The sequence below is a fragment of the Triticum urartu genome, chromosome 1A (assembly GCF_056163025.1).
Source record: "Triticum urartu cultivar PI428250 chromosome 1A, HENAU_Tu73, whole genome shotgun sequence".
In the NCBI taxonomy this organism is placed as follows: Eukaryota; Viridiplantae; Streptophyta; class Magnoliopsida; order Poales; family Poaceae; genus Triticum; species Triticum urartu.
In genome coordinates this window covers 383,650,496-383,674,282 of record NC_141873.1, presented here as the reverse complement: position 1 = coordinate 383,674,282, position 23,787 = coordinate 383,650,496, and the positions used below count along the sequence as shown (strand labels likewise).

Here is a 23,787-nt window from a genome sequence, read left to right as displayed (position 1 = left end):
GTCCAGTCGCCCCCCAGAAGACCGTTTTTCGCCGGCTCGGGCCAAAACTGGTGCCGGCGGACCCAGGTAGAACTCGGCGCCCTAGGGGCGCTGGGGCGCCGACACAAGCAAAATGGGCATGTGGGTCCGCCCTGTCGGCGAGTCTCGCGCCTATTCCCACCGTTTCTTCCCGCTTTTCCCCCACTTTCCTCCCATTCTCTCCTCTCCTCCCGCCAATCTCCCTCCCGCTTGCCTCCCAGCCGGCCGCCATGCCACCGAAGAAGTACGTCGTCCCCCGCGCGGCGGCAACCGCAACCGCCTCCGTCGCCCAACCGAAGCAGACGGATCCGAGGGCGCCACCGTCGAAGCCACCGGGCATGCCGAACGCCAAGTGGAGGGCGGAAGTTCAGCGATGGGAGGCTGTCACCGCCGACCGACGGAATAGGGCCATCGCTAAGAAGGCCCATGACAACGCGGCGCGCGCGGCTGCGGCTGCCGCTTCGGCAGACCAAGCCGAGGCCGAGGCGACTCGCGCGGGGATGATGAATCCACCCGGCAGCCATGCCCAGTACGCTCCCTGGGGACAGCAAAGCTTCGCCTCTCCGTCGCCGCAGCCATGGGGATCGCCCTCGCCGAGCTACGCCGACGGGGACGTGCACGGCGGGTTCAACCCAAACGTCACCTTCCCCCATGGACACCCGGCCCAGCGCACGCCCTCGCCAGTGACCTTCACCAGCGTGCAGTACCCTCCATACAACTACTCGCCGCCCGCCTGCGCGTCTTCCCCGATGCCCCGTCTCCGTCGTTGCGCGCTGCCCTTCTCGCACCTTGGCGACACCGACGAGACCAAGGGCGACATGGACGACATCATCGCCGCAGTTTTGGCCGTGGCGTCTCCCGGGTTCGACACCCCCGACGAGACGGTGGATCTCGGCAGCGGAATGGACAGCAAGGAGGAGCAGGAGGAGCAGGAGCAGGAGGAGGACGAGGAGGAGGATGAGGAGGTGGAGGAGGAGCCGACGACTGTTCCGGCGAAGAGGCACAAGAACAAGACGCGGGCGGCCAGGTCAGGTGAGCCGCGCATCAAGTGGGTGTCCAAGGAGGAGGAATGCCTCGCCGAAGCATGGAAAGTCGTCTGCCTTGACCCGACCACCGGCACGAACCAGAGCATTGAGACGTACTGGGAGCGCATCAAGACCAAGTTCGACGAGCGCAAACTCGTCGACCCCTACTTCAAAGGCGTCTACATGCAGCGCGGCTTGAAGGCGATGGCGAACCATTGGGGGCGTATCCAGGGGGCGTGCAACAAATGGCATGGGGTCGTCGAGGAGGTCGCGCCTCGCCCGGAGAGCGGCGCCAGCATTGAGGATCAGGTATGCCACGCCGGTCTGCCGCCTCTCTTCGCCGTGTACGCCCGTCAACTGTTTGTTCCTCCGCGCAGTTGCTGCGCATGTTCGCCCTGTACCGGTAGAGCAACAACGACGCCGAATTCAAGTACCTCCACGTTTACAAGCGCATTGACAAGTGCGAGAAGTGGGCGGAAGTCCGGCGCACCCTCGACAAGGCCAAGGAGACCTAAAAGCTGGACGCGCCGACTCCTGGCGCATCGGAAGGGCGGCCGGACAGCAACAAAGGTGCCAAGAAGGGGAAACACGCCGACGTGGCTACCACTCGAGTGCGAGTAAATTGTTGGGGAACGTTGCAGAAAACAAAAATTTTCCTACGGTTTCACCAAGATCTATCTATGAGTTCATCTAGCAACGAGTGATTGGATTGCATCTACATACCTTTGTAGATCACGCGCGGAAGCGTTCAAAGAACGGGGATGAGGAAGGCGTACTCGACGTGATCCAAATCACCGGAGATCCTAGCGCCGAACGGACGGCACCTCCGCGTTCAACACACGTACGGTCAGCGAAACGTCTCCTTCTTGTTGATCCAGCAAGGGGAAAGGAGAGGTTGAGGGAGATGGCTCCAGCAGCAGCACGACGGCGTGGTGGTGATGGAGCTGCAGTACTCCGGCAGGGCTTCGCCAAGCACTATGGAGGAGGAGGATGTGTTGGAGAGGGAGAGGGAGGCACCAAAGGCGTGGGGTGAGAAGTCCTCCATCTCCCCACTATATATAGGAGGGCCAAGGGGGGTGGGCGCCGGCCCTAGGAGATCCAATCTCCTAGGGGGGTGCGGCCAAGGGGAGGAATCCCTCCTCCCCAAGGCACCTAGGAGGTGCCTTCCCCCTTTGGGACTCCTCCCTTCTTGAACCCTAGGCGCATGGGCCTCTTGGGGCTGGTGCCCTTGGCCCATATAGGCCAAGGCGCACCCCCTACAGCCCATGTGGCCCCCCGGGGCAGGTGGCCCCACCCGGTGGACCCCCGAGACCCTTCCGGTGGTCCCGGTACAATACCGGTGACCCCGAAACTTGTCCCGATGCCCGAAATAGTACTTCCTATATATAATTCTTTACCTCCGGACCATTCCGGAACTCCTCGTGACGTCCGGGATCTCATCCGGGACTCCGAACAACATTCGGGTTACTGCATATACATATCCCTACAACCCTAGCGTCACCGAACCTTAAGTGTGTAGACCCTACGGGTTCGGGAGACATGTAGACATGACCGAGATCGCTCTCCGGCCAATAACCAACAGCGGGATCTGGATACCCATGTTGGCTCCCACATGCTCCTCGATGATCTCATCGGATGAACCACGATGTCGAGGATTCAAGCAACCCCGTATACAATTCCCTTTGTCAATCGGTATGCTACTTGCCCGAGATTCGATCGTCGGTATCCCAATACCTCGTTCAATCTCGTTACCGGCAAGTCACTTTACTCGTACCGTAGTGCATGATCCCGTGACCATACACTTGGTCACTTTGAGCTCATTATGATGATGCATTACCGAGTGGGCCCAGTGATACCTCTCCGTCATACGGAGTGACAAATCCCAGTCTTGATCCATGTGAACCCAACAGACACTTTCGGAGATACCCGTAGTATACCTTTATAGTCACCCAGTTACGTTGTGACGTTTGGTACACCCAAAGCACTCCTACGGTATCCGGGAGTTACACGATCTCATGGTCTAAGGAAAAGATACTTGACATTGGAAAACTCTAGCAAACGAACTATACGATCTTATGCTATGTTTAGGATTGGGTCCTGATAACACAATTATAGCATGAATAAAAGACAATTATCATGAACAAGGAAATATAATAATAATGCTTTTATTATTGCCTCTAGGGCATATTTCCAAGAGTCTCCCATTTGCACTAGAGTCAATAATCTAGTTACATTGTGATGAATCGAACACCCATGGAATTCTGGTGTTGATCATGTTTTGCTCTAGGGAGAGGTTTAGTCAACGGATCTGCTACATTCAGGTCCGTGTGTACTTTACAAATATCTATGTCTCCATCTTGAACATTTTCACGAATGGAGTTGAAGCGACGCTTGATGTGCCTTGTCTTCTTGTGAAACCTGGGCTCCTTGGCAAGTGCAATAGCTCCAGTGTTGTCACAGAAGAGCTTGATCGGCCCCGACGCATTGGGTATGACTCCTAGGTCGGTGATGAACTCCTTCACCCAAATTGCTTCATGCGCTGCCTCCGAGGCTGCCATGTACTCCGTTTCACATGTAGATCCCGCCACGACGCTCTGCTTGCAACTGCACCAGCTTACTGCCCCACCATTCAAAATATACACGTATCCGGTTTGTGACTTTGAGTCATCCAGATCTGTGTCGAAGCTAGCGTCGACGTAACCCTTTACGACGAGCTCTTCGTCACCTCCATAGACGAGAAACATTTCCTTAGTCCTTTTCAGGTACTTCAGGATATTCTTGACCGCTGTCCAGTGTTCCTTGCCGGGATTACTTTGGTACCTTCCTACCAAACTTACGGCAAGGTTTACATCGGGTCTGGTACACAGCATGGCATACATAATAGAACCTATGGCTGAGGCATAGGGGATGACACTCATCTCTTCTATATCTTCTGCCGTGGTCGGACATTGAGCTGAGCTCAATTTCACACCTTGTAACACAGGCAAGAACCCCTTCTTAGACTGGTCCATATTGAACTTCTTCAATATCTTATCAAGGTATGTGCTTTGTGAAAGACCTATGAGGTGTCTCGATCTATCTCTATAGATCTTGATGCCTAATATATAAGCAGCTTCTCCAAGGTCCTTCATTGAAAAACTCTTATTCAAGTAGGCCTTTATGCTGTCCAAGAGTTCTATATCATTTCCCATCAAAAGTATGTCATCTACATATAATATGAGGAATGCTACAGAGCTCCCACTCACTTTCTTGTAAACACAGGCTTCTCCATAAGTCTGCGTAAACCCAAACATTTTGATCATCTCATCAAAGCGAATGTTCCAACTCCGAGATGCTTGCACCAGCCCATAAATCAAGCGTTGGAGCTTGCACACCTTGTCAGCATTCTTAGGATCGACAAAACCTTCCGGCTGCATCATATACAATTCTTCCTTAAGGAAACCATTAAGGAATGCCGTTTTGACGTCCATTTGCCATATTTCATAATCATAGAATGCGGCAATCGCTAACATGATTCGGACGGACTTCAGCTTCGCTACCGGTGAGAAAGTCTCATCGTAGTCAACCCCTTGAACTTGTCGATAACCCTTAGCGACAAGCCGAGCTTTATAGATGGTCACATTACCATCCGCGTCTGTCTTCTTCTTAAAGATCCATTTATTTTCTATGGCTCGCCGCTCAACGGGCAAGTCAGTCAAAGTCCATACTTCGTTTTCATACATGGATCCTATCTCGGATTTCATGGCTTCTAGCCATTTGTCGGAATCCGGGCCCGCCATCGCTTCTTCATAGTTCGAAGGTTCACCGTTGTCTAACAACATGATTTCTAAGACAGGGTTGCCATACCACTCTGGTGCGGAACGTGTCCTTGTGAACCTTCGAATTTCAGTAGGAGCTTGATCAGAAGTATCTTGATCATCATCATTAACTTCCTCTCTAGTCGGTGCAGGCACCTCAGGAACATTTTCTTCAGTTGCGCCATTTTCCGGTTCAAGAGGTAATACTTCATCAAGTTCTACTTTCCTCCCACTTACTTCTTTCGAGAGAAACTCTTTCTCTAGAAAGGACCCATTCTTGGCAACAAAGATCTTGCCTTCGGATCTGAGGTAGAAGGTATACCCAATAGTTTCTTTAGGGTATCCTATGAAGACGCATTTTTCCGATTTGGGTTCGAGCTTTTCAGGTTGAAGTTTCTTGACATAAGCATCGCATCCCCAAACTTTTAGAAACGACAGCTTAGGTTTCTTCCCAAACCATAATTCATACGGTGTCGTCTCAACGGATTTCGACGGAGCCCTATTTAAAGTGAATGCGGTAGTCTCTAAAGCATACCCCCAAAAAGATAGCGGTAAATCGGCAAGAGACATCATAGATCGCACCATATCTAATAGAGTGCGATTACGACGTTCGGACACACCATTACGCTAAGGTGTTCCAGGCGGCGTGAGTTGTGAAACTATTCCACATTTTTTAAGTGTGTGCCAAACTCATGACTCAAGTATTCTCCTCCACGATCTGATCGCAGGAACTTGATTTTCCTGTCACGTTGATTCTCAACCTCACTCTGAAATTCCTTGAACTTTTCAAAGGTCTCAGACTTGTGTTTCATTAAGTAGACATACCCATATCTACTCAAGTCATCAGTGAGGGTGAGAACAAAACGATAGCCACCGCGAGCCTCAACACTCATTGGACCGCACACATCAGTATGTATGATTTCCAATAAGTTGGTTGCTCGCTCCATTGTTCCTGAGAACGGAGTCTTGGTCATTTTACCCATGAGGCATGGTTCGCACGTGTCAAATGATTCGTAATCAAGAGAATCTAAAAGTCCATCAGCATGGAGCTTCTTCATGCGTTTGACACCTATGTGACCAAGGCGGCAGTGCCACAAGTATGTGGGACTATCATTATCAACCTTACATCTTTTGGTACTCACACTATGAATATGTGTAGCATTACGCTCGAGATTCATTAAGAATAAACCATTTACCATCGGAGCATGACCATAAAACATATCTCTCATATAAATAGAACAACCATTATTCTCGGATTTAAATGAGTAGCCATCTCGTATTAAACGAGATCCTGATACAATGTTCATGCTCAAAGCTGGTACTAAATAACAATTATTGAGGTTTAAAACTAATCCCGTAGGTAAATGAAGAGGCAGCGTTCCTACGGCGATCACATCGACCTTGGAACCATTCCCGACGCGCATCGTCACCTCGTCCTTCGCCAGTCTCCGCTTATTCCACAGCTCCTGCTTCGAGTTACAAATGTGAACAACTGCACCGGTATCAAATACCCAGGAGCTACTACGAATACTGGTAAGGTACACATCAATTACATGTATATCACATATACCTTTCGTTTTGCCGGCCTTCTTGTCTGCTAAGTATTTGGGGCAGTTCCGCTTCCAGTGACCACTTTCCTTGCAATAAAAGCACTCAGTCTCGGGCTTGGGTCCATTCTTTGGCTTCTTCCCGGCAGCTTGCTTGCCGGGCGCGGTGACTCCCTTGCCGTCTTTCTTGAAGGTTTTCTTACCCTTGCCTTTCTTGAACTTAGTGGTTTTATTCACCATCAACACTTGATGTTCCTTTTTGACTTCTACCTCTGCTGATTTTAGCATTGCAAATACTTCAGGAATGGTCTTTTCCATCCCCTGCATATTGAAGTTCATCACAAAGCTCTTGTAGCTCGGTGGAAGCGACTGAAGGATTCTGTCAATGACCGCGTCATCCGGGAGATTAACTCCCAGCTGAGTCAAGCGGTTATGTAACCCAGACATGTGAGTATGTGCTCACTGACAGAACTGTTTTCCTCCATCTTACAGCTGAAGAACTTGTCGGAGACTTCATATCTCTCGACCCGGGCATGAGCTTGGAAAACCATTTTCAGCTCTTCGAACATCTCATATGCTCCGTGTCTCTCAAAACGCTTTTGGAGCCCCGGCTCTAAGCTGTAAAGCATGCCGCACTGAACAAGGGAGTAGTCATCGGTACGTGCCTGCCAAGCGTTCATAACGTCTTGTTCTGCAGGGAGAACAGGTGCGTCACCTAGCGGTGCTTGTAGGACATAATCTTTCTTGGCAGCTATGAGGATGATCCTCAGGTTCCGGACCCAGTCCGTGTAGTTGCTGCCATCGTCTTTCAGCTTGGTTTTCTCTAGGAACGCGTTAAAGTTGAGGACTACGTTGGCCATTTGATCTACAAGACATATTGTAAAGATTTTAGACTAAGTTCATGATAATTAAGTTCATCTAATCAAATTATTCAATGAACTCCCACTTAGATAGACATCCCTCCAGTCATCTAAGTATAACATGATCCGAGTTAACTAGGCCGTGTCCGATCATCACGTGAGACGGACTAGTCAATGTCGGTGAACATCTTCATGTTGATCGTATCTTCTATACGACTCATGCTCGACCTTTCGGTCTTCTGTGTTCCGAGGCCATGTCTGTACATGCTAGGCTCGTTAAGTCAACCTAAGTGTTTTGCATGTGTAAATCTGTCTTACACCCGTTGTATGTGAACGTTAGAATCTATCACACCCGATCATCACGTGGTGCTTCGAAACAACGAACTGTCACAACGGTGCACAGTTAGGGGGAACACTTTCTTGAAATTATTATGAGGTTTCATCTTATTTACTACCGTCGTTCTAAGCAAACAAGATGAAAAACATGATAAATATCACATGCAATCAAATAATAATAGTGACATGATATGGCCAATATCACATAGCTCCTTTGATCTCCATCTTGGGGCTCCATGATCATCTTGTCACCGGCATGACACCATGATCTCCATCATCATGATCTCCATCATCGTGTCTCCATGAAGTTGCTCGCCAACTATTACTTCTACTACTATGGCTAACGCGTTTAGCAATAAAGTAAAGTAATTTACATGGCGTTTCTCAATGACACGCAGGTCATACAAAAAATAAAGACAACTCATATGGCTCCTGCCGGTTGTCATACTCATCGACATGCAAGTCGTGATTCCTATTACAATAGCATGAACATCTCATACATCACATATATATCATTCATCATTCATCACAACTTTGGCCATATCATATCACAAAGCACTTGCTGCAAAAACAAGTTAGACATCCTCTAACTGTTGTTGCAAGTTTTACGTGGCTGAAGTAGGGTTCTAGCAAGAACGTTTTCTTACCTACGTGAAAGCCACAACGTGATTTGTCAACTTCTATTTACCCTTCATAAGGACCCTTTTCATCGAATCCGCTCCAACTAAAGTGGGAGAGACAGACACCCGCCAGCCACCTTATGCAACTAGTGCATGTTAGTCGGTGGAACCGGTCTCACGTAAGCGTACGTGTAAGGTTGGTCCGGGCCGCTTCATCCCACAATACCGTTGAAGCAAGATAAGACTAGTAGCGGCAAGAAAGTTGACAACATCAACGCCCACAACAAATTGTGTTCTACTCGTGCAAGAGAACTACGCATAGACCTAGCTCATGATGCCACTGTTGGGGAACGTTGCAGAAAACAAAAATTTTCCTACGGTTTCACCAAGATCTATCTATGAGTTCATCTAGCAACGAGTGATTGGATTGCATCTACATACCTTTGTAGATCACGCGCGGAAGCGTTCAAAGAACGGGGATGAGGAAGGCGTACTCGACGTGATCCAAATCACCGGAGATCCTAGCGCCGAACGGACGGCACCTCCGCGTTCAACACACGTATGGTTAGCGTAACGTCTCCTTCTTCTTGATCCAGCAAGGGGAAAGGAGAGGTTGAGGGAGATGGCTCCAGCAGCAGCACGACGGCGTGGTGGTGATGGAGCTGCAGTACTCCGGCAGGGCTTCGCCAAGCACTATGGAGGAGGAGGATGTGTTGGAGAGGGAGAAGGAGGCACCAAAGGCGTGGGGTGAGAAGTCCTCCATCTCCCCACTATATATAGGAGGGCCAAGGGGGGGGGCGCCGGCCCTAGGAGATCCAATCTCCTAGGGGGGTGCGGCCAAGGGGAGGAATCCCTCCTCCCCAAGGCACCTAGGAGGTGCCTTCCCCCTTTGGGACTCCTCCCTTCTTGAACCCTAGGCGCATGGGCCTCTTGGGCTGGTGCCCTTGGCCCATATAGGCCAAGGCGCACCCCCTACAGCCCATGTGGCCCCCCGGGGCATGTGGCCCCACCCGGTGGACCCCCGAGACCCTTCCGGTGGTCCCGGTACAATACCGGTGACCCCGAAACTTGTCCCGATGCCCGAAATAGTACTTCCTATATATAATTCTTTACCTCCGGACCATTCCGGAACTCCTCGTGACGTCCAGGATCTCATCCGGGACTCCGAACAACATTCGGGTTACTGCATATACATATCCCTACAACCCTAGCGTCACCGAACCTTAAGTGTGTAGACCCTACGGGTTCGGGAGACATGTAGACATGACCGAGATCGCTCTCCGGCCAATAACCAACAGCGGGATCTGGATACCCATGTTGGCTCCCACATGCTCCTCGATGATCTCATCGGATGAACCACGATGTCGAGGATTCAAGCAACCCCGTATACAATTCCCTTTGTCAATCGGTATGCTACTTGCCCGAGATTCGATCATCGGTATCCCAATACCTCGTTCAATCTCGTTACCGGAAAGTCACTTTACTCGTACCGTAGTGCATGATCCCGTGACCAGACACTTGGTCACTTTGAGCTCATTATGATGATGCATTACCGAGTGGGCCCAGTGATACCTCTCCGTCATACGGAGTGAGAAATCCCAGTCTTGATCCATGTCAACCCAACAGACACTTTCGGAGATACCCGCAGTATACCTTTATAGTCACCCAGTTACGTTGTGACGTTTGGTACACCCAAAGCACTCCTACGGTATCCGGGAGTTACACGATCTCATGGTCTAAGGAAAAGATACTTGACATTGGAAAACTCTAGCAAACGAACTATACAATCTTATGCTATGTTTAGGATTGGGTCTTGTCCATCACATCATTCTCCTAATGATGTGATCTCGTTATCGATGACATCCAATGTCCATAGTCAGGAAACCATGACTATCTGTTGATCAACGAGCTAGTCAACTAGAGGCTTACTAGGGACATGTTGGTGTCTATTATTCACACATGTATTATGATTTCCTGATAACACAATTATAGCATGAATAAAAGACAATTATCATGAACAAGGAAATATAATAATAATGCTTTTATTATTGCCTCTAGGGCATATTTCCAACATAAATTACATAGAAGTACCACAATTGAGGCATTGGAAGCAGATTGGTGCCAAGATTGGTAATTTTCACGTGTCAGTACCAAGATTGGGGCGAGCCGTTGCAAAAAAGACTAAAACTGTGTTTTATACGTATTGACAGAAAAGCTAACCGGTTGGGCCCGCCCGTCAGGCGCCACGCTGGCCAGTGCGCGCGTGCCCGCGCGCTAACTCGGACGAGCCTGGGTCGAGCCGTTTAGGGCGCCGCTGGTGCGGTCGAGACACACCCCGCTCACTCCCCCCCGCTCTGCTCTGTGTTCTTCTTCCTTCTCTCTGCCTCGCCGCCGCCTGCGCCCGCCCCTGCCGGCCGCCACACGAAGCTACCGCAGCCATGGTTTTTGAAGACAAGAGTAGCGACGACAACTCAAGCCTCCCGTACATGCACTCGGAAACCTCCACCGATGGGCTCAACCAGGTCAGTTACTCCATTGGAGCTAGGGTTAGGGCTAGGTTTAGAAAATTTTGGGGATTTTTCTATGTAGGTGGTCTTTGGTGTGAGGATTTCGTTTGATTTGCTTTGTCCTCGTCCGCTGCACATGATGCTAACTTGGATTTTGCTTGGGCAGGTGCCTTTCTCTCTTGAGGACCCGGCTTACAAGGGTCTTGAGCTAGATCTGATAGTGCTGTGCGAGAAGCATGGGAAGCCATCAGAGAGGCTTGTTGCATTTGAAGGAACAATGACCGGGAGAAGGTTCTTAGCATGTGCAGAGCCGGTATTTTTCTTGCCTTATTGGTTATGCACAGGATATGTTCATTGGAAGTGACAGAGTCTTGTTTGCCAATTGTGATTCAGTTATGTGTATGGTAATTTTGTTAGTCATGTATGCCATACTGTAGTGCTCATTGTAGGAATGGTGAATATTATGGTCAGTGGAGTGCATTTAGGCTAAATATAGGCTCAAGCATGCTCTGTTGTTTGCACATGAATGCTCTGTTGTGTGCATATGCTATTTATTTATGCTTGTATGCAATGTTGCTTAGTACTCACATTAGCCCCTCCATTAGCTGATGTGTGACTCTTAATAAGTAACTATTGCTTACTGTTGACAGTAGGTACTGTCATTAGCTAGTTTGTTCCTGTAGGCTAATGTAGTGTATTTAGCTAGGCTAATGTAGTCTGGTTTGATAACTCTTCATTCAGTGATTTCTATGTTCCATTTGTTAGTGATATATGGCAAAGTAGTTCACTGCTAGAGTGGTAGTGCAGATTGTAGGATTCCATTATATTAATGGCCAATTGTAAGTTGGTTATTATGCAAAGTTGAATGGAGTGTTACTATGCTAATTATATACTGATCACCCTCTTGCTTAGCACATGGCTGTGCAAATTCAGTGTTGGTCAGTACCAACATTAGCTACTGGCATGAACTAACTGTTGCTTACTACTCATAGTAGTTGTATTGTACTAAATTTTGCCTTGTTATTTTTCCAGGAAGGTCAGAATTGTGGGTTTGTTCAGTGGGTTGATGAGCAGTGGCCCCCAACAATGGAGAATGCATTGCTGAAGCTTTGGTCAATGGTTGAAGAGAGCAAGTCTGCCAGGGTGAATGATAATCTTCAAAGTGCTTTAACTATTCACCATTTGACAGAAGAAAAGAAGAAGCTGGATGCAGATTATGACAAGTTAGTGAAAGATGTGCATCAACTTGTGGACTTTCAGCAGGATAGGGTTGTGGATTTTAGTTATCTGCAGTCAGCTGTCACATATCAGCACGAATGCAGAGCTGAATTGGTGGCTCGTAAGAATGCAGGAATGGCAAAGAAAGATGCAGCTACAGAGAAGCTTCAACAGAAGTATGAAATCCTGTGCAACCTGACAAGTGCTCAAGCAATTGCCATCCAAAACCTCAAGTTGAAGAATATGAAAGAGAAGGAATTGCTGAGTGAGGCTAAGATGAATTTGGAGTTGAAGAATGCAGAGTTCACAAAGTTTGAGGAGAAGCTCACCCAAGAGAAGCTAGAGTTGAAGTTCCAGGTTGCTGATCTGCTGAAGCTCAAGGAAAACCATAATGAAGAGAAGAAGATGCAAGAGTTTAAGATAACTGAGCTCATGAAGGCAGAGGAGAAGCTGAAGGAGAAGATCAAGGGGATCCAGGCCATCTTGGAGAACTGAACAAGATGAATTGAGATTAGTGGGCATTGCAGACCTTTTGGGAAGGATGGCTGGGCAATGACCTAGTAACTTAGAATTATGGTTGTGTAATGTATGGTTCTAGTACTAATTGTGAACTCTGTCTATTTATCTACCTAGTAATATGCTATTCATCCTTTTGTGAGAAAAGGATGGATTGTGCATTTGAACTCCACTATGTAATGTGAACTCCAGTGATGCTTATGTTAGACTGAAAATGTTTACATACTGATGCTTATGTTATTCTGATGGTTAAATGCTTCTTAAATGCATATAGTTACATATGTTAGAGTGATTCTTAAATGCTTAAATGCATTTGCAAAAGGAATAGTTTGTTATGGTACAGTGATGCTTTAGGTGGTTTCATCGACCCCGAGCCACCGTAGACCCTAGTTGATGGCTTTAGGTGGTTTCATCGACCCCGAGCCACCCTAGACCCTAGTTGATGGCTTTAGGTGGTTTCGTCGACCCCGAGCCACCCTAGACCCTAGTTGATGGCTTTAGGTGGTTTCGTCGACCCCGAGCCACAAAAACCCAAATTGATCGCTTTAGGTGGTTTCGTCGACCCCGAGCCACCATAGACCCTAGTTGATGGCTTTAGGTGGTTTCGTCGACCCCGAGCCACCGTAGACCCTAGTTGATGGCTTTAGGTGGTTTCGTCGACCCCGAGCCACCCTAGACCCTAGTTGATGGCTTTAGGTGGTTCCGTCGACCCCGAGCCACAAAAACCCAAAATGATCGCTTTAGGTGGTTTCGTCGACCCCGAGCCACCGTAGACCCTAGTTGATGGCTTTAGGTGGTTTCGTCGACCCCGAGCCACCCTAGACCCTAGTTGATGGCTTTAGGTGGTTCCGTCCACCCCGAGCCACCGTAGACCCTAGTTGATGGCTTTAGGTGGTTCCGTCGACCCCGAGCCACCCTAGACCCTAGTTGATGGCTTTAGGTGGTTCCGTCGACCCCGAGCCACAAAAACCCAAAATGATTGCTTTAGGTGGTTTCGTCGACCCCGAGCCACCGTAGACCCTAGTTGATGGCTTTGGGTGGTTTCGTCGACCCCGAGTCACCCTAGCCCTAGTTGATGGCTTTAGGTGGTTCCATCGACCCCGAGCCACCAAAACCCAAAATGATGGCTTTAGGTGGTTTCGTCGACCCCGAGCCACGCTAGACCCTAGTTGATGGCTTTAGGTGGTTCCGTCCACCCCGAGCCACCAAAACCCAAAATGATGGCTTTAGGTGGTTCCGTCGACCCCGAGCCAGCCTAGACCCTAGTTGATGGCTTTAGGTGGTTTCGTCGACCCCGAGCCACCCTAGACCCTAGTTGATGGCTTTAGGTGGTTCCGTCGACCCCGAGCCATCAAAACCCAAAATGATGGCTTTAGGTGGTTTCGTCGACCCCGAGCCACCAAAACCCAAAATGATCGCTTTACACAACATATCAATAGGATCAACATATCAATCATATAAAGAACATTTTCAGCATACACAACATATCAATAACTCCATTAATATATCCAGCATATCAATAACTCCATTTGAGTACTCATCAACATATGAATCATAAAAAGAACATACACACTATGAAGATATCCAATATGATGAGTACTCATCAATAACTCCAAAATATCAATAACTCCAGCAATATATCCAATAATATATTGAGTACTCATCAACATATCACATGAAGATATCCAATAAATATGCATCCACATGAACAAAAGCCATACATGGCATTGATTCTTAAAGTACATCATCAAAGCAAGATCACCATTGTATCATAGGATGCAAGAACACACACATGAAGTACATCATCAAAGCAAGATCACCATTGTATCATAGGATGCAAGAACACACACATGAAGTATCTAGTTGCCACTTGCATAGAAGTACCTCCTCCATCCACTATGTGTAACACCAGCACCTGTCCCAGCAGTAGATGTGGATGGACCAGATTGCCTTGGGGCAGAGAATGTACCTCTCCCTCTCCCAGCACCTCTACCAGCACCTCTCCCAGCACCTGCAACTGCAGCACCTCTCCCAGCACCTCTCCCAGCACCTCTACCAGCTCCTCTCCCAGCTCCTGTCCCAGCACCTCTCCCAGCACCTCCTGTTCCAGCTGTTGGTGTTGTTGTAGGAGCTGGTTGAGAAGTTCTTGTTGCTGGTGTAGTAGCAGCAGCACCAGCACCAGCATTGGGATTCCTTGCAAGAGGCTTGCATAAACAAGAAGGAAAATGAGTTAGTACTTAAAAATGGAATGTACAAGAAGGAAAACATGTTACTACTTATAAGAGGATTACCACATGTTTGTTCTTCCTCAAAGCCAGCTCAGGCTTCAACTGCTTCATGCAGCTAGTGTACCTATGTCCTTGTAGTCCACAATTGCCACATGTTATAGTCCCCATTCTGGATGTGTCCTTAGGCTTTGAAACTTCAAATTTCCCCTTGATCATTTTCTCTTTCTTTCTTCCTCTCTTCACTTTAAATGCAGGTGGGTCAATGTCAGGACCAGGGGTCCTTGTCCAGTCATGCTCACCAGGAACTGGATAGATCATTGGTTCATAAGCTGCCACATAAAATTCTTTCTTGAAGAACTTGCTGACATAATCCTCTGGTTTTCTTTTGCCCTTGTTTATTGCTGAGATGGCATGGTTACATGGGATGCCACTAAGGTCCCATTTTCTGCACCCACATGTGTGCACTTGCAAGTTAACAGCATGGGTTTGCTGCCCACTTGTAACTTGCCACAAGTCCACACCAGTTTGAATTGGTTTGCAATATTTGGCCCTCTCTTTCTCAACCTCTAGCTTCTCACTATAATGGGGTGTTATGTCCCATCTAGCTGTCTTTGCACTCTCCCTATTCCTATGCCACCTCATCATCTGCTTATCCTTTATTCCATCACACATTGTCCTAATTGGTTTCTTCCTAACATCTAGGACATACTTGTTGAACACCTCAGACAAATTGTTGACTACAAGGTCAGTCTTGGAGTTTGTGTCAAATGCATGCCTTGCCCATGTTTTCTTGGGTATTTGACAAAGCCACTCCCAAGCTTCCTTACATTCAGCTCTAAGGTCATTCATTGCAATGTTAAATTTGTGTTCACTATATGCATAGGCAACATTATCCATACACTTCTTCACATCTTCCCCCCCTAAACCCAGCAGTTTGAAAGTTTGCATAGATATGCCTAAGGCAGAACCTTTGGTTGCACTTAGGAAAGACAGCATTCACTGCATATAGTAGGCCCTGGGACACGCAATTAAACTAGCTAAGCTAATATCTAGCACAAAACAACCTTATAGGAACAAGGACATAAGATGCAAGCACATACCTTTTGCCTATCTGACATTATTGTATATGGACCAAACTGTCCCTCTTCTCCTCCTAGGCAGATTTTAAGTTGGTGTAGAAACCAACACCAATTAGCTTTGTCCTCTTGCCCAACAATACCAAATGCTAGTGGGTATATATTGCTGTTGCCATCTCTACCAGTGGCAGCAAGTAGTTGAGCACCAGTACTTAACTTAATGAAGCACCCATCAACACCTAAATGAGCAAGCAAATTCAATATTTAGAACATTCAAATGCATTTCAAGATGAAAAAATATGTAACTAATGCACAAGGTGAACAAACTAACCAATGAATGGTCTGCACCCCTTGAGAAACCCCTCCCTTGCTCCATTGATGCAATGGAACATAGCATGAAATCTTGGACCTGGATGGGGGATTTTTGCATTGTGTGTTGGAGTTACAGTAGTGACAGCTACTCTACTCCTAGGGTTTGTATCCATCACTGTCTGAGCATAGTCTTTCAACCTAGGGTATTGCTTCTTGTGGTCTCCTAGCACAACATCAATAGCTAGGTTCTTTGCCCTATATGCCATTGACTTGGGCACATCCACACCATACTTCTCCATGCAGGCATCAATCAAAGTCTGAATGCCAGTTGTTAGATCAGATCTGAACAGTGACTCATACTTCTGTGCAAGCCACTTGGCACTTACCCCTGTTGTCTCTGTACTAATAGGGCAAGTGCGCTTAATTCTCATCTTCTTAATTACAAAAGTAGTTTCGCCTTTTATAACTGCTGCCACCATAAAGAAGTTGCAATGTTTTTGGTTGCATTCTACAATTATTCTTTGATATGAGTTCCTATGATATCTGAAGTTTCTGCCTTGAGTGATGTGTAAGTTCAACAAAGCCTCTCTGAATTGATGTAGATCCAAGAAACACATATTTAGACATAATTACTCATGTGGTGCCTCCATCTTCTCATTGTACCATTTTCTAGGAGGCCTCTGCTTTGCCCTGCTCTTCCTTTTCTTTGGCAGTATAAATGACAATGGCTCATAACCATCATCATCAGCCTCCTTCAACAATCCTTTATCTTCTTCATCAGATGAAGGTTTGAAATCAGGTTCCTCCTCTTGAACTACACTTGAATGTGTCCTTGTTGTAGGCCCTTTCCTAACTGGAAGCTTCTGTTTCTTCTTCTTCTTCTTCTCTTCCTGTACAATTACAGTTTCTTCATCCCGTGAAACAACTTTCTCATCTTCATCCATTTGGAAAGGTTCCTCAACCTCTGTGTCACCCTCATAATGCAACACTTCTTCCACCTCAAATTCTTCATCATCTGTTTCTTCCTCTTCTATTTCATCATACTCTCTCTGCTTCTTTCCCTCCTCCATCTCTATATCACCAGCATCACCCATATAAAAAGGGTTTACATCACTGTCATCTTCACCTTCACAATCAGAACCACCACTGCCATCATATCCCTCTTCTTCTTCTATTTCCAACACAGCTTTCAGTTTTCCTTTTACATTCTTGCTCTCTTGTGTGCAAACACCAGTACCATGAGCTACACTGAAGCTGCTACTCTGACTTTCAAAGGCAACTCCTTCTTCATCAACAACATAGATGGGTGGCTCACTGAGATCATATAACATAGGCTCTTCATACACAACAGTGGATAATTCTTGCCTCTCAAACTGGCTGCAAAGAGGTGGAACAGTGGATAATTCTTGCCTCTCAAACTGGCTGCAAGGAGGTGGAACAGTGGATAAATCTTGCCTCTCAAACTGGCTGCAAGGAGGTGGACATGCTCTCACTAACAAATTTAAAACCTTACACTCCTCAACCTGCCTCTTTACTAGTTGCAACTCAGCATTACTCTCTACCATCTCCAATCCTTTCTCCCCTAAATCTGGATTCTCAGTGTGAAACAACAAATCATATTCACTAAATCCTTGGGTTTCCATTACTGCAATCATATTCATGTATGTCACATCTGAACTGTAGAGCTTCAGCTCAAACATTTCTGAAGCATCAAAATGGAACCTAACATCCAAAATGTCATCATACAAACTGCAAAATGAAATAACAGACAAAATTGGTTAATAAACAATTTTGCTTAACAGATAGGCTAACATATAAACAAAGCTTTGTTTAATTTAGCCTTGCAATATGAATAAACTAAACAATTACTACAAAATCAAACAATGTAAACAACTATCTCGATGCAACCATAATTATAGAGTGGGTACTTAACTCACAGCAAACTGATGTTTTGTATTTTCTTATAAGTAGTCAACAGAATTGTCCACTAATGGTGCTCTGCTCTAGTTAGGACTCATTTAATCCACTATACTTCTCTGCTCTGCTCTGGTCTAATGGTGCTCTGCTCTAATGGTGCTCTACTCTAGTTAGGACTAAGAAATAACAATGTAAGCCACTAATGATGCTCTGCTCTGCTCCAGTTAGGTAACACATAATGCTGCTCTGACAATTTGGACTAACAAATAACAATGTAATCCACTATACTTCTCTGCTCTAGTTAGGACTAGCTATTAGAGTGCTAAACATGTAGGCAGTAGAAACCTAACCCTAATGCCCAATTTCAGTGAGCAAGAATGGAACAGTTGACCACTTACAGAACACCACCGAAGCCATGAGTCCAGTGATGGGCGGTGCTAGGGTTGGCCACCCAAATTCGTGCCAACTGCAGCCTCTGCTCCATCGACAACGCCGGCTCCGCAAAATCTTCGTCCTCGCTACTGTACTCCGAGCTGGAGTAGCCGCCACTGCCATCGAGGCCTAAGCGGGGGAGGTCGCCACCGCTCACATCGCCCCGGCCATCGCCGCCTGCCGGAGTCGCCGAGGCCATCGTCGCCTAGGGAGGCACAACAGCCGGGGGGGGGGGGGGAGAGGAGGGCGCGAGGGAGGAGCAGCCGCGGGGGAGGTGACAGTGCCTAAGCACTTCGATCCTAGGCTACGGCGGCGTGCTGTGGCGGGCGGCGGGGCGGGCGGGGAGGCAGCCGCCGGCGAGGGTGCGAGGGCAGAGCGGGGTCGGGGTCTGGCTCGGTCGCACCAACGAGACCTAAACGGTGCGAGCCGGCCTCGTCCTAGTCAGCGCGCAGTTAGCGCGCGGGCTCGCGCGCATTGGCCAGCGTGGCGCCCGACGGGCGGGCCCAACCGGTCAGCTTTTTTGTCAATACATATAAAACACACTTTTAGTCTTTTTTGCAACGGCTCGCCCCAATCTTGGTACCGACACGTAAAAATTACCAATCTTGGTACCAATCTGCTTCCAATGCCCCAATTGTGGTACTTCTATGTAATTTACTCCTCGAGTGCACGAGTCCATCGAGCACTGCCTCGCTGATGCGCAGGCCCGGGCGTCCTTCGTGAAGAGAAGACCGACGCGCGGTGGTCGGCGTTGATGTCGAGCATCGCCGTCAAGCTCGACCTGCTCCGGACCAACGTCGCTGCGAAGAAAAGAAACACCGACCTAGCTTTCCTGCTGGGCGGGGCGGACATGCTCCAGAGCACCGACGAGGCGGTCAAGGCGTGGTACTTGGCGGAGCGCGGCCTCATCCTGAACCAGCTTCCCTCGACAACGTCGTCGACGCCGTCGCCAAGCCCGCGTGATGACGCCTCCACGTCGCCCAGCAGCACCGAAGCCGCGCCGACACCGCCTAGCGCAGAAGCAGCTCCGACACCGCCAAGCCCGCACACGCCAACTCCGCCGACGCCTGGGGCAGAGCCCGCCGAGTAATGCGTTGCGCACGCGAACTTCTGCCGCTCTATTTTTTGTACGCCTGACTATATCCGATCGCCGAACTGTGACTTGCGATTGCCGGACTTGTGGCGTCTTTTGTGAGCGGGAACGACCAAGTTCGAATTTTTCGCGTCCTGGGGACGGCGCCTGGGGCGTGACTAGGAGCTAGATCGCCCACAGAGACCGAACTAGCGTCGGTTCGCCTTCAAACTGTTTTTTTAACGCCCTAGAGGCCTAACGGCTGGAGATGCTCTAAGAGACATTGAGAATGGTTCACCGGCTACCTTGATGATGATGTAATCAGTGCCGTGACCGGCGATTCTGCCGTCTTAATGGAATAAAGCTTACGCGCATCTACCTCAGCACAGCAACCACATTACTCAATCCGTGCCGTCGGTCGGTTGATCAACGGCAGGAGTCGAGACTTGCAGGCACCGTGCAGCAGGGCAATGCACCGGGCCGGCGGAATATATCCCTCCCCTTGTAAAAAGGAATGGAAGCCGACAACAACCACCTTCAACGGCGGCGACTCCACCCCACGCGCAAAGGAGACCCGAGCCGAATCCGCCCACCAAATCCCACCCGCGTCTGCCGCCTCCGCCTGCCGCCGGCGAGATGATGATGCTCGTCAACTGCTCCGGCTGCCGCACGGCGCTGCAGCTGCCCCACGGGGCGCCCTGCATCCGCTGCTCCATCTGCGGCGCCGTCACCAACGTCGCCGCGCCCCCCGCGCCCGGCCCCGTCGCCGACCCCGCCCGGGGCGCGCAGGCGCCGGCGCCGGCGTGGGGCCCGCCTCCCCCGGCCGCGCACGGCCGGAAGCGCGCCGTGATCTGCGGGATCTCGTACCGCTTCTCCCGCCACGAGCTCAAGGGCTGCATCAACGACGCCAAGTGCATGCGCCACCTCCTCACCACCCGCTTCAGATTCCCCGACGACTCCATCATCATGCTCACCGGTAAAATTCTCGCCTAAGGTGTTTCCTTCGCTGTTATCACCATGGTTGGACGTTAAATTGCCTACCCACAGATCCCCGTGTCCGTGCTTCAGCATGTGAAGCTATTGTCTTCTATCTACTATTAGGGTTAGGATTGGATAGAGTAGGGGGATTGGGGAAGGCTTTGCGCTTTTGGATTCATTATACCTGCCTGTTAGCTATTTACTACCCCATGCGACCTGTGATGAATGTGTAGAGGAAATGGGGGATGACGAGAAATGGTAATTTGCGTCATTGGTATCGAAAGGGCACATCAGAATATTATTTTACTGGCCTGCAATTGGGTTAAGAAGAATGATTGAGGTAGTCGTTTATGGACTGGTTTGATCCATTAGCCGTCAATCATGAGCTTTGTTATTACACCTTGTTAGTTACTTATCGTTACAGGAATCTTATCTAATGAAATGCAAATGCTCATTTGTCTATTACTTTTAGCTATTTATACTGTCTATTATTCCAAATACCGTAATTAGTCAGAGAAAAGGAAATGCCATTCCACAGGCTGGAACTATCCTGTCCAAACCGAATCTGCAAGATTTAGATTGTCTTTTTGTCAAGCATCTATTCTTTTGTGCTCTGTACATTTACTGGGATACTTGATGATAATGTTTTCTTTCTACCACTGAACCTTGATAACCATTATATTTCTACTACTGAGCCGTTGATCAGAATGTAAAGGCTGTATGATGCTAGTTTTGCTTGTCATTAGGCAAGCTGCTACCGTGGATCTAGATTGTCCACATAATGCATCTTTCACAATATAGGAATGCCACAACCATACTAGGTGCAGAGACTTCAACTCTAATTTTTAAGAATATTCTCTTACCATGATATGTTGTTACATTGGATTTAGATTAGGTAATCTAGTAACTGCAAGTTTTTGATTGATTGTAAACTCTCTGGTACATGTTGTTAGTTTTCTGATGATATCTACTGCAATTTTAGCTCGTCCAACCCACAATAGTCATATGCATATGTTACTTTATTGTTTTGCAGAAGAACAAACCGACCCTTACAAAATCCCAACAAAGCATAACATAAGGATGGCCATGTATTGGCTTTTACAAGGTTGTCAACCTGGAGACTCATTGGTGTTTCATTATTCTGGCCATGGGGCGCAACAAAGAAGCTACAGTGGAGATGAAGTTGATGGGATGGATGAAACCCTCTGCCCGTTGGATTTTGAGACACAGGGAATGATTGTGGATGATGAGATAAATGCTGCGCTTGTTAGACCACTTCCCCATGGAGCTAAACTTCATGCACTCATAGATGCTTGCCACAGTGGGACTGCACTTGATTTGCCGTTTCTCTGCAGAATGAGCAGGTTCCTATCTTGTCATGACAAATTACTTGTTTTTTAACCTAAAATTGAATCTTATTATCTTGAAATACTTTTTACCTTACTATCCTTGCAAGAAACATGAACTCGTGTTGTTATAATTACATTAAGTTCATGATGATATATTTTGGCACTTGATTAAATTTTCTACCGGAATGTCATTTAAAGACAACACAAGCGAGCTAAAATCTTCTTCGCCAACTTTTTCAGTAGTTTAATCTGTTCTTACATGTTACATCCCTTAAGTATCAAATCAAGTTGTTATGTGATTGTTAGCTGTTGTTTAGTGTCATATTTTTGTAGTCCCATGACAGTTTTCCATATCATTCAGGATTGCAGCATTTTCAAGATGAATGCTCATAAAAATTGTCCATGGCTTATCAGTTGAAATTTTATCTAGCCTTGGATAGTGATGTGCTTTTTGGAGACGGAATTATAGTACTAGTTGTATGCTTCTTCTTGTAGGTTCTGTTTGGGCTCCGTCAATGCAGTGATTAGTATAGATCTACAGAGCATCAAATTCTTTCTATATATCCGATGTAGTGTATCTTCAGCTAAAGTTTCTTACCATTTTGGTACAGAACTGGGCAATACGTATGGGAAGATCACAGACCGCGATCTGGTGTCTGGAAAGGAACTAGTGGCGGGGAAGCTATTTCATTTAGCGGCTGTGATGATAATCAGACATCAGCGGATACTTCAGTAAGCTCTGACCTACTTATTCTCTCTACTATTTTTGTGATTATAATAAGAATTTCTTTGACAAACCATGCTTTCATGCAGTTTATTTTACTATTTTCTTACTAAGGTTTGTTTTACTCTGCTTTAACATGTGATTCACTTGGAATTTTCCCTATCAGGCCTTGTCAAAGATCACTTCGACTGGCGCAATGACATTTTGCTTCATCCAAGCTATTGAACAAGGCCAGGCTACCACATATGGGAGTATCCTGAACTCCATGCGTTCGACAATACGGAACACGGGAAGTGGTGCCTCAATGGCTGGAGGTGGTGCGGTTACATCACTCATTTCAATGCTTCTCACAGGGGGAAGCGCTAGTACTGGTGGATTGAGACAGGTAACTTCTTGGGGTTGGCATATGCATCTAAAAATATCAGTATATGTTGTTTGTTTTGGCTTATTGGTAGGTGGAGTTACTTGGGAGCATATTTTTCAGTTACGTAGAATCATCTTTTCAGTTTGGCAACAATATTGACTATTTCTGTCTATTCCTGCAGGAGCCACAGCTAACTGCATGTAGCACATTTGATGTGTATGCGAAACCATTTTCGCTATGATACATTTGTGGTATTCTCCACTGCCTTCTGTGATTCTATCATGAGTCCGGGTTTAAACTATCATGTACAGCTAGTTGAAATGGCTCCTCCATATATAGAGCTAACTTTGTATTATTTGATGCTCATATTCGAATTAAAGTGTTTGCCCCCTTTGAATTGTTCCCTGTGTGAGGGATTCGCCATTTCTTCTGTCACTCAGACCACATAATAAGATATGGTGCAGGGGCTGGAAAGATTTCAGGTTAATTTACAGTTCATTCTTATCCGTTCATTTTTTCTCTTTCTGAACTTGGAATAATTGCATTTTTCTATAGTTAGTATTTATTTGATTTTGTACACATCGGCCAGATCTGAAACCTAGCTAATTTGGCCGACTGTCAGCCCGACCATGTAATACCACTGCTGGGAGTACGTTCTCCAATCTTGGAATTTGAAACAGTGCTGCTCCCTGTGTTTTAACACAAGGTTTCACTGATTTCACGTGCTGGAGTATCTACAACCGGACCTCGAACCCTTCCTAAATGTCAGGGCGGATCCAGCATGGGGCATGGGTGTACAGATGTACACCCAAAAATTTCTGCAGTTTTTTTTTGTATATATAGGCATATATGACAGATACACTATTCTACAGGCCCAATACGCCTATTTCA

General features: G+C 47.4%; 3 protein-coding genes across 3 annotated transcripts; 2 read left to right on the top strand and 1 right to left on the bottom strand.

The window, feature by feature from the left end:
* The first annotated feature begins 10,641 nt into the window (after nt 1-10,641).
* Nucleotides 10,642-12,423, top strand: LOC147991345 (uncharacterized). Its single transcript, XM_087538413.1, has 3 exons — nt 10,642-10,725; nt 10,877-11,023; nt 11,743-12,423. The coding sequence occupies exons 1-3, from the start codon at nt 10,642-10,644 to the stop codon at nt 12,421-12,423; spliced, it is 912 nt and encodes a 303-aa protein (XP_087394539.1).
* A 3,298-nt stretch (nt 12,424-15,721) lies between these two features.
* LOC147991344 (uncharacterized) lies at nt 15,722-16,359 on the bottom strand. Its single transcript, XM_087538408.1, has 2 exons — nt 16,080-16,359; nt 15,722-15,987 (listed from the first exon to the last, which is right to left on the bottom strand). The coding sequence occupies exons 1-2, from the start codon at nt 16,357-16,359 to the stop codon at nt 15,722-15,724; spliced, it is 546 nt and encodes a 181-aa protein (XP_087394534.1).
* Nucleotides 16,360-19,991: 3,632 nt separating this feature from the next.
* Nucleotides 19,992-23,408, top strand: MC1 (metacaspase 1). The gene is made up of 5 exons (XM_048678805.2): nt 19,992-20,457; nt 21,493-21,823; nt 22,420-22,540; nt 22,699-22,917; nt 23,078-23,408. Exons 1-5 carry the CDS (start codon nt 20,118-20,120, stop codon nt 23,135-23,137), a joined length of 1,071 nt encoding a protein of 356 aa, XP_048534762.1. The 5' UTR covers nt 19,992-20,117; the 3' UTR covers nt 23,138-23,408.
* The last annotated feature ends 379 nt before the right edge of the window (nt 23,409-23,787 follow it).